At 41.3% G+C, this 16,516-nt stretch overlaps 1 protein-coding gene across 13 annotated transcripts in view; it reads right to left on the minus strand.

Annotated features, from left to right (window-relative positions):
• The window catches only part of myt1a (myelin transcription factor 1a), a 34,936-nt gene that overhangs the window by 2,268 nt on the left and 16,152 nt on the right, over positions 1 to 16,516 (minus strand). For 6 of the 13 annotated variants that reach the window (XM_061686635.1, XM_061686628.1, XM_061686642.1 and 3 more), the window contains 13 exons: positions 15,260 to 15,373; positions 14,979 to 15,193; positions 12,440 to 12,642; positions 12,117 to 12,332; positions 11,825 to 11,982; positions 6,951 to 7,013; positions 6,463 to 6,531; positions 6,194 to 6,256; positions 6,039 to 6,122; positions 4,076 to 4,309; positions 3,842 to 3,933; positions 3,597 to 3,700; positions 192 to 335 (listed from right to left, as the gene is read on the minus strand). In XM_061686635.1, coding sequence (XP_061542619.1) covers positions 192 to 335; positions 3,597 to 3,700; positions 3,842 to 3,933; positions 4,076 to 4,309; positions 6,039 to 6,122; positions 6,194 to 6,256; positions 6,463 to 6,531; positions 6,951 to 7,013; positions 11,825 to 11,982; positions 12,117 to 12,332; positions 12,440 to 12,642; positions 14,979 to 15,193; positions 15,260 to 15,373 — 1,759 coding nt within the window. The remainder of the gene's footprint in view (positions 1 to 191; positions 336 to 3,596; positions 3,701 to 3,841; positions 3,934 to 4,075; positions 4,310 to 6,038; positions 6,123 to 6,193; positions 6,257 to 6,462; positions 6,532 to 6,950; positions 7,014 to 11,824; positions 11,983 to 12,116; positions 12,333 to 12,439; positions 12,643 to 14,978; positions 15,194 to 15,259; positions 15,374 to 16,516) is intronic. The other 7 variants (XM_061686655.1, XM_061686710.1, XM_061686649.1 and 4 more) reach the window with 3 other exon arrangements.

Raw genomic sequence — 16,516 nt, forward strand, 5'->3', positions numbered from 1 at the left:
ACTGGCGACTGGTTCAGGTTCTATCCCACCTCTCGCCCAAATTCAGATGGGATTGGCTGCAGTTCACACACAGCCCTAAGGAAATCAAGTGCTGAAAAAATGGATGGACAGGACTTGTTTTTACACTTGCTTTGACGGTTAAGAATGTTACTTGATACGCTGACTGTTCAGTTCATCGTTGTGACACTCACCATGGTTGGCAGACGGATGTTGGCCAGGCTATGCATCAGAGCCTGACTCAGCCCTGACAACTCCAGAAACAAGGCCTCATTTTTCTCTTCAATTTGCTGGTTTTCGTCCTCCATGCTCTTCAGGTTCTTCTCCATGGACGAGATCTAGAACAGACACAATGACACAAGTAAATCAGTAAGTAATCCAGTCTTCACCATACGTAAGGTCGAGACATCTGTGGCGCTGCTCCACCTCTCGCAACAGGGAGGCAATGGAGGCCAGCTGCAGCCATTCCTGAGACAAAGACTGCCTTGAGAGACCGGGACCTAGTGGGGCACATGTCCAACATGGCTGAGGGGGCCTTGGATTGGGAGCAACGATACCCACGTGGAAAAAGGCTACTCCATCTGAATGCTGGCACCGGTTGGAGGGGAAGGCGCACACCGGGGTGAAGCAGCCAAGTGTGCCATAACAAGCAAGGCCGCAGGATTCAGTAAAATGGTGTGCAGAGGAAGATCGCATGGAGCGAGCTATGGAACATAGTAGGGCTCCACGATATTGGAAAAAAATTACATTGGGATTTTCTTTAACCCTGGGATATATATTGTGATATATACAAAAATACAGGACAACATACATGTAATTTTGTAAACCAGCACCCATTTCTCTTTTTGCCTCTCTAGAAAAATCAATGCTCAGTAGAGCACAAAAAGTATACAGTTTTTTTGAATGAAGTCTAGCTGTATTTAAATAAACTAGTATTGAGCAATAGTCCAGCTGGACATTAAGTTAAAATAATTTCTCTTCCCGCGCAGTTATACTGTTGAGTCATTCGCACATTCCTAACACTATTCATTCATTTTCCATACCGCTTATCCTCACTAGGGTAGCGGGTATGCTGGAGCCTATCCCGGCGATCTTCGGGCGAGAGGCGGGTACACCCTGAACTGGTCGCCAGCCAATCGTGGGGCACATAAAAACAAACAACCATTCGCACTCACTTTCACACCTGCGGGCAATTTAGAGTCTCCAATTCATGCATGTTTTTGTTTGTGAGAAAAGGCGAAACACTCAATGAGACCGTAGTGCATAACTGATGATGTGTCGCATAGCAGGCACCATGGGTATGACTTAAGTGAATAAGGCTTCATATTTGGTTGCAAATCCTTTGCTTGCGATAACTGCATCAAGCCACTGGCTTCACCTTTTCTTTTCTTCTTTTGCATTCTTTTCTTTCATTGAAGCCTCTTTTGTTGTTTTATCTGGGTTACTCCCTTCAGTCTCCTCATTAGCAGGTAAAATACATGCTCTTTATCGGGTTTAAGTCTGGAAATTGACTTGGTCATTCAGAAACCGTCCGCTTCTCCTGTTGTTTTGGGTCATTCTCTTGCCGTGTAGTGAAGGATCTCCCTATCAGTTTGGTAGCACATTTCTTTAACCTAGCTGCCAAAATGTTTCTGTAGAAGTCAGAGTTAATTTTGTTCCTGACATCATGTGACCATCGATGACGTTAAGTGAGCCTGACCCAGGAGAAACCAGGCAAAATGTCTTACATATGAGCTTGGAATCAGGACCAAATCCTACTTTCTCTAAAGTTTATCATTTGCACCACTTTGGTAAAGGTTCATCTTTGTCTCATCAGTCCATAAAACCTTCTTACCAGAATTTTTGTAAATCCTTCTAAATTTCAGCCTAAATCTTCTATTCTTCTTGCTAAAGTGTGGCTTGCATCATCTGATGTACAGTGCCATGAAAAAGTATATTTCTCAGATTCTTACATTTTTGCATAGTTTCCCCACTTTAATGTTTAACATCATCACACAAATGTAAATGTCGGACAAATATAACCCAAGTGACTTAAAATGCTCTTTTTAAATGGTGATTTCATTTATTAAAAGAAAAAAAAAACTATTCAAAGTTACCTGTCCCTATGTGAAAAAGTAATGGCCCCCTACACCTAATAACTGGTTGGGCCATCCTCAGCCACAACAACTTAAATCAAGCGTTTTTTATATAAATGGCAATGAGTCTTTCACATCGCTGTGGAGATATTTTGGCCCACTCTTCCTTGCAGAATTGTTTTAATTCAGCAAAAATGGAGAGTTTTCGAGCATGAACGTCCTTTATAAGGTCATGCCAACTGCATTTCATTCGGACTCAAGTTCAGACTTTTGACTAGGCCACTCCAAAACCTTCATTTTGTTTTTTTAGGCCATTCAGAAGAAGACTTGCTGGTGTGTTTTAGATCGTTTTCCTGCTGCAGAACCCAAGTGTACCCCGCCTCCTGCCCGATGATAGCTGGGATAGGCTATAGCAAGAATTTGAGAAGGGGGCTAATACTCTTTCACGGCACTATAGCGTCTATACTTTTTTTCATGAAGTCTTCTGCAAACAGTCGATTGTGATACAAACACTTCTGCCGTCTGTAGGTTGTCTCTGATGTCACTTACAGTGGTTCTTGGTCCTTCTTTCAATTTCGTTAACTGCAGCTGTTTTCTTTGGTCTACTCATTCAACGTCTGTTACTACACAAACGTTTTGTGTCTTCTTCCAGCCAATCCAAATGTTCTATTATGGCTCTAATTCTCTCACCTTCCCAATGGCTTGTTTTTTACCCATAGACAGCTGTCTGGTTTTCACGTTGCTTCCACCTCTAAAGCCCTTTTCACGCTGTACTTGGCAAAGTGTCTGACGCCCTTGACTTTCTCATTCATTGTGTGTGTGCTGGGGGGGCGTCAGCGTGTTTTGACGTGACGCTGAGCGTGGCGTCAGCGGATAGAAAAATGTTCTATTTGGGAGCTTTGACATGGTGATGTCAAAAAGCTCCTCTAATGAGCGAGAGGCTGGCGGAGTGATTTCTGAGTGCTAGTTTGGCGCAGTTGTACTGTAAACGGCAAGGGAGATATGGAGGAAGGCAGATTAATTGCGGTGTCCCTGTATCCCAAACTTTGGGTCAATACAAAAAGTATATCCCGATATGTCTCTGCGGGAGGCTTTCAAACTCCCTTTCAATGACAAAAACATATTGCTGACTTGCAGTCCACTCAGCAGAGAAAGCCTCCCGACTACCTTCGAGGCTGTTACCTCCATCCTTCCGTTCATTATCTGTACCGCTTATCCTAACTAGGGTGGTGTGCGTGCTGGAGCCTATCCCAGCTGACTCTGGTGGAGAGGCGGGGTACACCCTGAACTGCTATGCTAGTCAGGTTAATGGGGAGCAGGAGTCTATGCAAGTTGAATAAGGGCACAAGACTGCATTCAGGACTGTCAACCAGCGGTAAAATGTGAGGATTGAGAGGGAATACAACTACACATAAGTTATCTATGTGAACTACTACACTATGAAAGACTATCAATACATGCATATTTCTATCAATTTGGTGCAAATGTTTCTCATATTTTCCAACAAGAAGATAAATCTCTCACCTGAGTGTGGAGGTTCACCATGTCAGCCTCCATCTCTGAATTCGACTCATTCAGATCGTTGATCTCCTCATTGAGCTGCTTGATATCTTCATCATTATCCAGAACTTAGTCAAAGAAACAACACACTTCAGTACAGTATTACATTTGTTTGCGGGCATGAAGTTTGTGGTAATAGAAATATACATAAACTCCTGACATTCTTATGGTTATTTTAAGTGTAGATAAACATAAATGGGCTGTCTTACCATCACTAGCTCTGAATTTGGCAGTGATGTACTCGTCTCCAGGGAACTTGGCTTTTTTCTTACTGGCCAGTGCTCTGGGACAACCTGACAGACTAGGAAAAAGCATGTCATAAAATAAAAATTTGTACAGACAGTATTTATGGCAAACATGGTTCATTAAAAAAAAAAAAAAATCTTGCATAACGTGTATACAGTACAGTATACAGTATCTATTGGGGGAAAACAGAGAGATACCTGCGGTGTGTCAGAAAACTCCCATTCGCATGACCAGACCCGTCGCACCCAGGCGTTGGACAGGTCGGGCCCTCGCTCTTGAACGTCTTCCAGGAGAACGGAGCGCCATTAAGAAGACCCTCCTTCTGTCGACGCGCTGCCAGCGGACAGCCGTAAGCACTGCGGTGGGTGGCATACTTCCCACTAATATGCCCAAGACTGTCGCAGCCAGGGACAGGACACCTTGACACAATACTAGAGGAGTTTATTAATGTGATTAAAAAAAAAAAAAAAAAAAGAACGCTAGTCCACGTCCACCATGGTTCCTTAACACATAATTTATCATTTTTAAATCATGTCACATGACCCTAAGCAGCACGATGTGATAGCGGCCAGCACGTCTCCCTCACAGTCAAGAGGTCATGGGTTCAAATTTTGTCTCAGGCCTTCCTGTATGGAGTTGGAAAGCACTGTAACAAATTACTGTAAAAATAACAACAAACGATCTATTTTGGGATACCTTTGTTGGTAGCTTACAGTTTTTCATTAATACGGTAATATACCATAAATAGTATTGCTTTCTGAGATGGATTTGCAACTCAACAGCGGAGACGCCGCGGAAATACTAATACTAATACTATACTATATTTATTTCATTGATACATGCACACTGGGAGTCTTTAACAAGTTGTCTTGTGAAATACTGCCAGCTGTGATTTACCATTGCCAGCTTGTTACTGTTTTTTACAGCGCCGCTACTGTTTTCAACTTTACAGTATGTTACTGTAATTGCTGATTGAATTGCATCACAGTATATTACTGTTTTTTCTTTCTTTACAGTAAAATACTGGCAGCAGGGTTGCCAGCATTTGACTATTTTATAGTTCGCTTTTTTTTGTCATGATCTGTGTTTCTGTTGACTTCGTTTTGATTAGATTTAGATTGTCTCATGTTTTGTCAAGTTTTGCTGTCACATGATCATGTCTTGTTTGCTCATTTGGTTTTTGTCTCCCCCTGTTCTCGTCTACCTTGCGTCAACCAACAGCTCCCTCCAGCTACTCGTGTCTTGTCCGGGTGTTCCTTGTTGTCTCGTCAGTTTGCGTGTATTTAATCCCCTGGCTTCTTTCAGTCCTTGTTTGAACATTGTTGTCGGCCACGTGTGTAGTTTGTTACCTGTCATGGTGAGTGTTTTGTGTCCTTTAGTTTCTTTGTTACTTTGAACCTTTGGCTTTTTTGGACTTAGTTAATTTAGTGTTTAGATTTTTCCGTGTGCCTTGTTTGCCCTTGTGCGTTTTTGAAAAGAAATAATTTTTTGCGCTGTACCCTGCCTTGCCTGCCTGCGCCCCCCTGCGCTGGGTCCTCCACGTTTTTTCCTCCAACATGATGCAACGGAACAGAATGATAATTCTGAATGATAATAATCTTATCAAAACCAAGTCAAGAAAAACACAGATCATGTCAAAACAATAATAATAGAATAACAGGAAAATGCTGAGAACCCTGCTGCCAGTACTTTACTGTAAAGAAACAAAATGCAGAATATACTGTAATTCAGTAAAATCAGCAATTGCAGTGACATACTGTAAAGTTGAAAACAATAGCAAAGCTTTAGTTTTTTCTGAGTACACACAATTTTGAAAACAGTTCCTTTTGTCAAAAATACACACAATTCAGACAAACACACAAGTAGCAGAACACCTCTGGTCCTTTGCAAAATGAAACTAAAAACAACTATACACTAATTTATAAAAAAAACCATTTTGTTGCCATACGTGTCATAAATCATAACGCTTTTGACAATTCTACTTCTCAGTGATTAGTGAGTGTTGTAAATGAAGTAGAGAGAGAAAGTGAAAATATACAATGCGTGAATTCACCAAACACTGGACAAGATCAATGCTGCACTGATAGAGATATTTTTTTCTCTCTCCATATTTGGTGCCAATCAGCACCACTCACGGTTGGGTTGGCTTTGTTTTCTCACCTCAACAACTCAGAGTCGTCTTTGTCGTCCTTTGTGGGGTTTGATTTGACTCCACCTTTTTTGGCTCTCGGGCATCCGGACAGACTGGTAGAGAGGATGACAAAGGAGTTAGCTGATGAAACATCCAGAAACCAAATATTAAGAACAATTCATACCTTCTATGTGAAGCATAGTTTCCTGTGATATGGCCTGATCCATCACAACCAGGAGTTGGACACCTAGGATGTTCAGAGACCGTCTGTCTTAAATATTTAATGAGCAATTTCCACAACAATATTTCCTCCAAATCATATATTTGGATCATTAAACTGAATAGTTCATCAAAATAGATGGAATGTAAGAAAATAGGAAAATAACCATAAAGTTATCTAAGTGTTATTAAGAGAACATGATGAAGTTGAGAGGCAAAAGACAGCACACATACTTAAGTTCAGCTGTGTGGGCAGCCATGAGTGTCCGTAGTGATTTATCTGCAAGAGGACAGCCTGACAGACTGGAAGATTAGAGAGAATCTATCAGAAACAGGCCAAGAGTAGGCTTTTGGGAATGGAAGATTGAATGAAGCAGAGCCTGAATTAAACAAGAGAGCCTGACAAGACAGAGAGAAACACGTGTGTCTCTTTTCTATCTCGTCCCTTTTGGGGCAGCAGTTGTCTGTGTATTGTCTTCACAATCGCAATCATGTGAAACCTGAAGGAAGTGATGAAGGAAAATATAATCACTTTTAGCAAGAGCTTCGTCTTAGTTTCACATGACCAGGATCACTGACAATACTTTTACACTTTTGTGTAACGCGTGGGTTGGTTACAAAAGTGCGGAGAAGCACTGTACTGATGTTACATTTTGAATGAAACACTTGAACTTACTCGCCACACTTGAACTTACTCTCCAGCCGGTGTCGGTTGAGCTTACCTTCGATGTGATGCGTAGTTGCCGGTGATATGTCCACTGCCATCACAGCCTGGAGTGGGACATCTAGAGTCAAGGAAGGAAGGAACATGTAAGCATAAAACTGTCTCTGAACATTCCTTAATTGAGGTGCATTAGTTTTGCAAGTAGGCAAATGAGTTAGTTACACCTTATAATATAGAAATGATCTCAGCCCATGTTATATAGAACGGTGGGTGACACTGCAAAGAAATTTAAAAAAATACTAAAGCAAAGCAAAACAAATGTATTTATAGAACGCATTTCATACACAAGGTAACTAACTCAATGTGCTTTACATGATTAAAAGCATTTAAAAACGAAGGGAAAAACAGCTTATAAACATTTGAAATAAAAGTACAATTGAAACAGCGTACAGTGGAAGAAATATCATTTAAAAGTGGAAATGCTCTAAAAAGCATGAGAAAAAAAGAGTTTTTAACCTGGACTTAAAAACATTCACACTTGGAGCTGACGTCACTTCTGTTGGCAACTTCTTCCATTTGTGTGCAGCATAATAGCTAAATGCTGCTTCACCATGTTTGCTTTGGATTCTGTGCTCCACTATTTGACCTGAGTCTGTCGATCTCAGAGCCCTACTGGGTTTATATGCCGTTAGCATTTCTTTCATGTATTCAGGACCTAAACCATTTAGTGCTTTATAGACCAGTAGCAGAACTTTAAAATCTATTCTGAAGCCACTCACACTCTCGTCCTATAGACTTTTATAATTTACATAGTCAAACCCACACCACTTCAGTTGTACAGCCAGGTTCACGACCCTTGTCCTGCATGCTTCTTCTCCTGTTCTTGTCCTGTTCTAGCTTGTCCTGTCCTTCCCTGACAGGGTGAAGCACTACAGCCCCATGCAGCACTCGTATTTAATGTTTCATTGTTGTAGAAAATGTAATGACTTACTTTTCTCATCCTGTTTACAATTAGTGCTTTGTCTTTTGTCTTCGTTTCTCTCTCCCCTCTAGAAACGTTGTTCTGTTTGACTCTGATTCTCAATAAATTTCAAATATAATACTAAGAAACCACAGCGGAAGCTTAAAAACTCCACTGTGACACAGTAAAACTGTTCCAGCATAAAAGGGATACAGATCTTCCATTTTCTTTGACCTAACAGCCGCACAGGACAAAAAATGAATAAAAAATGAAGCCGACTGGGAGCCAGCGTAAATACTTTAGAATTGGAGTAATATGCTCTGACCTCTTTGTTCTGGTCAGAACCCAAGCTGCAGCATTCTGAATGAGCTGCAGCTGTTTAATGCTCTTTTGGGGGAGTCCAGTCAGAAGACCATTACAATAGTCAAGTCTACTTGAGATAAAAGCATGGATGAGCTTCTTCTGGTCTGCTTGGCACATGCAAGCCTTCACTCTGAATATGTTCTTCAGATGGTAGAAGGCAGTTTTAGTAATTGATTTGATATGACTGTTGAAAGTCAGATCGGAATCTTTCAGTACACCACGGTTTCGGACTTGGCCTTTGTTTTTTTTGTGTGACTCCAGGTATTTACTAACAGCAATACTCTTTTCTTTATTGCCAAAAACACTTCTCAGTTTTGTTGTGGTTTAATTGAAGAAAATCTTGACTCATCCAGTTATCTGTTTTTGACAGTGACACAACACCTCAATTGAACTGTAGTCATCTGAAGACACTGCTCGATATAACTGTGTGTCATCTGCAAAGCTATGATAGTCAAAATTAAAGTTCTGAAGTATTTGATCCAAGAGTAGCATATACAAGCTGAACAGGAGGGGTCCAGGAACTGACCCTTGAGGGACCCCTTAGGTCATTGCAATTCGATGAGATTGAACACTTCCAAGGGTTACAAAATAAGCAGACTCTTCTGTCACATAACACAACTGACACCTTCCTCCACTTGTTCCAACCTGCTTGGACCCGTTTCTTCACTTCCTGACCACACTCACCATTGTTCTGGACTGTTGACCCCAAGTATTTAAAGTATTCGCTATCGCTTCTCCCTGTAGACTCACTCTTCTCCCACCACCCCTCTCCTTCATGCATGTATATTCTGTCTTTCTTAGGCTAATCTTCATTCCTCTCCTTTCCAGTGCATGCCTCCATCTTTCTAATTGTTCCTCCACCTGCTCCCTGCTTTCACTGCAGATCACAGTCATATGCAAACATCATGGTCCACGGGGATTCCAGTCTAACCTCATCTGTCAGCCTATCCATCACCACTGCAAACAAGAAGGGGCTCAGGGCTGATCCCTGATCCAGTCCCACTCTTTCACACCTACAGCACACCTCACGACTGTTCTGCTGCCCTCATACATGTCCTGTATTATTCTAACATACTTCTTTACCACTCCAGACTTCCGCATGCAGTACCACAGTTCCTTTCTGGGTACTCAGTCATAAGCTTTCTCTAGATCTACAAAGACACAATGTCGCTCCTTCTGACCTTCTCTGTACTTTTCCATCAACATCCTCAAGACAAATAATGCATCTGTGGTACTCTTTCTAGGCATGAAACCATACTGTTGCTCGCAAATACTCAGTTCTGTCCTGAGTCTAGCCTCCACTACTCTTTACCATAAATTCACTGTGTGGCTTATCAACTTTATTCCTCTATAGTTCCCACAGCTCTGCAAATCACCCTTGTTCTTAAAAATGGGCACCAGCACACGTTTTCTCCATTCCTCAGGCATCTTCTCCCCCGCTAGAATTATGTTGAACAAGCTGGTCAAAAACTCCACAGCCACCTCTCCTAGATGCTTCCATACCTCCACAGGAATTTCATCAGTACCCACTGCCTTTCCATTTTTCATCCTCTTTAATGCTTTTCTAACTTCCCCCTTACTAATCATTGCAACTCCCTGGTCCACCACACTTGCCTCTTCTACTCTTCCTTCTCTCTCATTTTCCTCATTCATCAACTCCTCAAAGTATTCTTTCCATCTGTCCAGCACACTACTGGCACCAGACAACACATTTTCATCTCTATCCTTAATCACCATAATCTGCTGCACATCATTTCCATCTCTATCCCTCTGTCTGGCCAACCTGTATAGATCCCTTTCTCCTTCTTTAGTGTCCAACCTGGCATGCATGTCATCATATGCCTCTTGTTTGGCCTTTGCCACCTCTACCTTTTCCCTATGTCGCATCTCAATGTATTGCTTTCGCCTCTCAGTGTCCCACTTCTTCTTAGCTAACCTCTTTCCTTGTATGATTTCCTGTACTTTGAGGTTCCACCACCAGGTCTCCTTCTCCCCTTTCCTACCAGAAGATACACCAAGTACGCTCCTGCCTGTTTTTTAACCAACTGGAAACTTTATTGGAAGATATTGCCTGTTAAGGCATTAATGATCGTTTATACCCCTGTGCCAATGTTTAATATTTCTTTAAGTGCAATTTTTGTGAATACAGCCTGTGTCTGTTTTATTTATATTTTCTATCTGATGTATTTTATTTACTGTTCTAAATGTCAATATTCAATAGTCTTAGAATTAAAAGTGAATTGTTCTTAAAATTATTATTATATCAGTGGCATAAAAAAATCAACGATACGATACTATCGTTTGTCGGGATCATTTCTAGGAAAATATATCATCCTAAAAAATTTGCTATTATGACAGGCCTAAGCACATATATTGAGAGAGAGCAAGAGCAATGGATAACACAAAAATATTGTGCAGACAGTATAAAAAATAGAGTAACAACTGTAATAAAAATCTGCAATACAGCGGGAGCGCAAAGCAAGAACTGTGATATAGCGGAGGATTACTGTATCTGTATTCCGTGATGACAACTTGTAGGGACTCATTGTTCCGGGTTGGGACAAATTTTTCCCATGACATGTGCATCTGGGACTCACATACTCTCAAGGGTATAATGAACCATGTAATAGGATACTAAAGTAGTCATTTTAATTTCAGCTTTATTTATAAAAATGTCATGTTTTTTTTTTTCTTGTGAACTTGCCTAGTTTCTCGTAGCATTTTACCTTCTTTTTGCAGCATGGCTTAATAAATACTCCTTAGTACTCTTGTTGAGGGTTACGAGAAGCTGGAGCCTATGCTGGGAAAAAGGCACACTGGTCCCTGGACTGGTCGTCAGTCAACGGCAAGGCACTTACAGAGACAGACAACTATTCACACTCTCATTTGCACTGAGTGGAAACTGAACCCCTACCTGCACAGAACCAGGTAAATGAACCACTACAGAGGTGGGTAGTATCGCGCTATATTTACTCCGTTACATTTAGTGAAGTAACTTTTGGGGTAAATTGCACTTGTAACATACTTTTCACTTTTACTTGAGTATTTTTGTTAAGAAGAAACACTACTTTTCTCTGTTAGACTGAGCTGCATTATGTTTGATACTTTTTGATGATTATTTTTTTTAATCTATTATTTTATATATGGTATACATCTATTATTGCTTGCGCTATCTATTTGTTTGGGTTTTTCAGAGAGAGTTTCCCTATTTAACAATTATGTTCTGATTAAAACAATAACAAATCAGTAGTTACTCACCAGTTCCTTAGTAGGTGAAGGTTTTGTTTTCTGTTTTTACTGCTATTATTTTTTACTTTTAGTTGAGTCAAATTTTTTTAAAGTAACCGAACTCAAGTACAATTTTTGGCTACATTATATACCTCTGCCTACACTACACCATCAGTGAGTTGTTTGACAACATCATTTGGCAAACTTGATGGGTGATAAACTCGGAGATAGTGATATCAGTGATATCAAAATAGTATAAAGCAGAACATAGTATAAAGCAGAAATGTGGTTTTAATTGTTCCCCCGGACAATGCCAAAATAGTGGAGCAATGATATTTTGGATAGGGGTGTGCAAATAAGCTGACGGGTATTGGACTTACACAAGGATCTCCTTTTTGCTGTCTTTGGGCTGAAACTTGACCTTGAAACTGCTGGTGGTAACTTCCCCAGGGTACTTCCTCTCCTCCAGGTTCTCCAAGTTCTCCTGGTCCTCATCCTCAACATCAGAAGAGGTGTATGAAGTAGCTGTATAATCCACCTGGCGACAATTTGATAGCAAGAAATTATCCAGTGCACGGTTTATGGACAACATTATTATTTCTTTGTAGTCTTTTACTTGCTCGTCCACAAGTGCTCATTGAGTCGGTGAGTTTGAGTGGCTGTGCGTCGTACCTCATCATGGCCCTCCTCCTTTACTCCACTTGATTTCGTAAAGTCGAGTGGCCCCTCCCACTCAGGCTGAGTGTGGCCCTGAGATAACACACCTATTGTGTGTTGAGAAGATGATGACGAGGATGACGAAGGCTCCGGAGACTGCATGCTCGCTCTCTTGCTTTTCTTGATGCTGAGGTCCAAGGTGCCGTTCTCATCTACTTCAATATCAGGCACCTACAAAGTTCCAATTAACGGCAGAGGCTTTCAAAGAACATCGATGGCATAGCAGTTGCAGTTCAACAAGTCACAAGCAGGCTGTAGTGGAAAGGAGTCCAGCGTACCTCAGTGGAGGGCTCCCTGGAATTGGCGCTAAGGTTCTCTGGTCGTTCCCAACAGCGAGTGGACAGGTTGAGGATGGCCGTTGCTGCCATATGGGCTGCCTCGGCGTCTTGACTGCAGTCATACTCATTAGAGGACAAAGTGCTGTTCGAAATGCCTCCTGACCCTGTCCCGCTTGGGGAAGAGGCCTTAGGGAAGGATTTAGCTGTGTGGGGCAGAGGTAGAGCGGAGGTTAGCTTCAACATTCCAAATGTCTTGGAACTACGTATAATCATTTAATCACGCACACAAAAATAAGGCTATGACACTGGACTATAACGGCGGATTAAACATCACAGCACATCACAGCGATCCCAAGGCAGAGACGCCATGTGAATGTGACTGGGACGGCATAAGAGCAATCTGATTGGATGCTTGGTAAAAGCTTTGAGATGATGTCATTGCCAAATGGTCTTGCTTTGCATCTTTACATCTTTTCATCTTGATGTTAGGTCTTCACTGTAATCAAGTACATTTTGTGAAACCTAATGAAGCCTAGATAATGAAGCTTTTATTTTTGACACACAGTAGCGCTGATTCTCAGCGTTCCCAGAGTAACTTCAGCCAAGATTAGTGAAAGGTAAGTGAAACTGAGAAATTCATGCAGGTGGGACTGTAGGAGAGGTTGCTATTATTCATCCAACAAGAAAAATACAGCAGCATAATGTGGGTGGACTGTATGTGCACATTGGGTAGGTGTTCAAAGAAATGGTACTTAAGTGTTTGTGTGGGATCACAAATGTTCACTCAAGAACATGTGGTTACTCGCACTAAGAAATGGGACTCTATTTAGCCACATGTACACTAGTTCAAGTTACCCAGTTCAAATGGTTTTCTCCCACGTGGCCTAGTTTGACTATGTGCCGTGGTTGTGCACGCAAAAATAATCAAGAGCACCCAGTTGTTTTTTCTTTATACAGCTCCAAACGTACTACTAAATATTTTGATGAACGCTTGAACAGCTTTTGGGGGATTTACGTTAGTTTTCATTCTAACCTGGACAGCTCTCTGTTAGCTTTTCTGGTCATCAGTGCAGAAGGTGGAACAAAGAAGACCGATTTGAGCGGTGTTCCCTCGTTTTTCGCGGTTAATGGGGACCAGAACCCCCCGTGAAAGGTGAAAAAACGCGAAGTAGGATTTGCCCCCCACCCCCTAGGAATATGTAAACAGTATTTATACTTTACATATTTGAGACAAAGATTACAACAGTACACGTATTTACTTAAATCTTTAATTATAAAACCTTATGCAGTAATTAACATTTACTTTGTCCTGATAAATTTCCCTGCAATCAGCAATCCACAATGCCAATGCAGCTTCCATTTTCACAATTCTGTTATTACGCGGAGTTACCACACGTTTCACTTCCTTATTGAAGGTTATTGAAGCAGTTTTGTGGATGTTTGCTTCCTCTTTCTTGATGTACCGCACTGTAGATTCATTCGCGCCATAATGGCGTGCCACATATGCATAACTTCTGCACTCTTTGATCAAATCTAAAAGTTTCACTTTTTCGCTGATGGTCATCATCATCTTCTTCCTCTTGGGCGCCCCGAAGGAAGCTTTCGCAGGGGCACAGCGCTTCGGCGGCATTGTAAGGGCTTGCTTAACTAATCAAAAATATTAGTGCTTAAACAAAAAAAAGTTATTGCGAACACAACAGCGTGGACGAGACTGGCGAGTCACAACAAGGGAAGATGCTGGGTCGGGCTGCGATGATGCGCAGCCAATCAGCTCACGGGAAAAATCCACTCGTGCTCTCACTGATCGATGTCGCGCCGGAAACCAATCACGCGCCTTGTATGAGTGCCCGTACAGTACAGGCATGTACAGGCCTGTACAAAGCCTCTGAGTCAACTCATTTATTTGTTTGGCATGCAGGGAAACCTTCTCTCGCGCGCATCAACATGAAACAACGCGTCTTTCCGCAATATGGCTGCCGATATGGCTGTATTTTCTATTTATGTATTTTTAATGAATATATTGGGAAAAACCCGAGAAGCACTGAAGTCTCAAAACGTGAAGCGCGAAGTGGCGAGGGGACACTGTATTTGCAATTGTAAATGAATTACTTTATTCATCGGGCCGTTATGGATAGAAATGTTGTCATTATTTTGGTTGGAAATAATTTATTTGCATTTTTTTGCAAATCTAGAAAAGCTCTTTATAAAACCAACATTGTGTTAAAAAAAAAAAAAAATGACAACGGGCTGCAATTGGTCCTCAGGCTGTAGCTTGGGCATTGCAATGTATGCTGTACATTATGATCTTTTGATCATAAAAAAAATTTGTTCTTAAAATGGACCTCCTTAAGTTTTAATTGAGGACCCCTGTTGTCAACAATCCAACATTATCCTGTGTGGTGTTGGATATCCATTACCAGCGTTGGTGTGCTACACCAGAACCATCCAACTTTGCCTACTGCCGGAATTAATATATATATGACTTATTACTAATTTTGCATTTCCAAGATTAAGATGTGTGCTGTGACGTGTCACTTACATTTGAAGGCTTTGGGTGATGTTTCAGCAGTGGTTGTCTTTGGAACAAGCATACGTTTTCCAAACACCTGGACATCAAAGCTTGCATAGTCAAAAGACACCTTTGAGTATTTCTCTAACTCTTTGGCAAGGTTTGCTCGTGGTGTGGTGGTTACCGCGTTGGGCCCATAGTTACCATACTGAGGGATCTCTAGCTGTTTCACAAAACACATGGGCCTAGAGAGAAAAAGGAGTGACTATACAAATGTTATCGGCTAATACCTGAATAAAAAGACGTCTCACCTGAGCACCCTGTCGGAGTTGGATGTGGGTTCGCTGACGGAAGCCTGTAGATGGACCTGCTTGTCCTGGTTCTTGTTCACCTTAGTTGCTGCAGCAATAGGGCAGCCGGATAGACTGATGGGAGTGACACATTCAAATGTTTAGATAATAAGAATACAAACGTCAGAAATAAGACTAGACTGATAGATAATTGACAGCAGAGTTCATTATTGATATGTGATGATGGCCCACAGAGAGCTCAACACACAACACCTGCATGCAATTACGATCTTCAAACCAAAGACTGCAAATGACAAAAGCATTCGACAAATCAAACATTATAAATTCTTACACTTGTTTAGTGTTGTTGCAAATTGGCCCCGTGATTGTTTTTTTTCCTCTGCCAATGAGGGATGCTTTTTAGTGATGTGAGCATGTTAGCAGTTAGTGTTAGCAGGATTGTACACATTTTCAAAAAACTCAAGAGGATTGAGGCCTGGGCCAAGGAAGATACCAATATATTTGGATACAGAATATTGCAAAGCCAGGATTTTTTCCCACTGGTTGACATGGATATTAATGCTTTAGTAGTAATTAATTATTATTGGGCTCTTTACTTTGATCCACGCCACACCTTTCCAAAAACTTGTATTGTGATCAATTCAGTAGTTTATGCGTTACAGCACAAACAATTCAAAGACAACCACACAAAAATTAACATTATTTTTTTCTTGATGGTGTGGCACCCTCCATTTTGAAGGGTCACATTAATTAATGACACCGTGACTATACTTAGTATGTGTTAGTAATATAAGTTTAGATTAAAGCACCAATATATCAATCAAATACTTGTCATTCCTAAATATAAGCATCGAAACACAATCACATATAGGATGAGAGTGAAAGCATAGACAAGGTGTGTCAGAAAGGTTCCAGGACTGTTGTCAAAAATAATATATTTCAAATCCAAACTACAAGTTATCCCCTTTGAAGTAATCCCGCTGGAGTCTAACGCACTTTCCCAGCCTTCTCTGCCACGCCTTCATTCCATCTTGGAAGGATTCCTCCGAGATCCTCCGGCGCTCCATCGTCACGGCCATATTGATGTTGTCAATGTCTTCAAAACGGGTCTCCTTGACGACCGCCTTGAGCTTGGACAGAAAACAAATTTCACACAGAGCCAGGTCCAGTGAGTAGGGAGGTTGCTCTAACACGGCGATGTTCTTCTCGGCCAGGAACTGTGACAGGCGCATTGTCAGTGTTCCTGCCACAACGGTC

This window comes from Phycodurus eques, chromosome 1 (assembly GCF_024500275.1).
Source record: "Phycodurus eques isolate BA_2022a chromosome 1, UOR_Pequ_1.1, whole genome shotgun sequence".
In the NCBI taxonomy this organism is placed as follows: domain Eukaryota; kingdom Metazoa; phylum Chordata; class Actinopteri; order Syngnathiformes; family Syngnathidae; genus Phycodurus; species Phycodurus eques.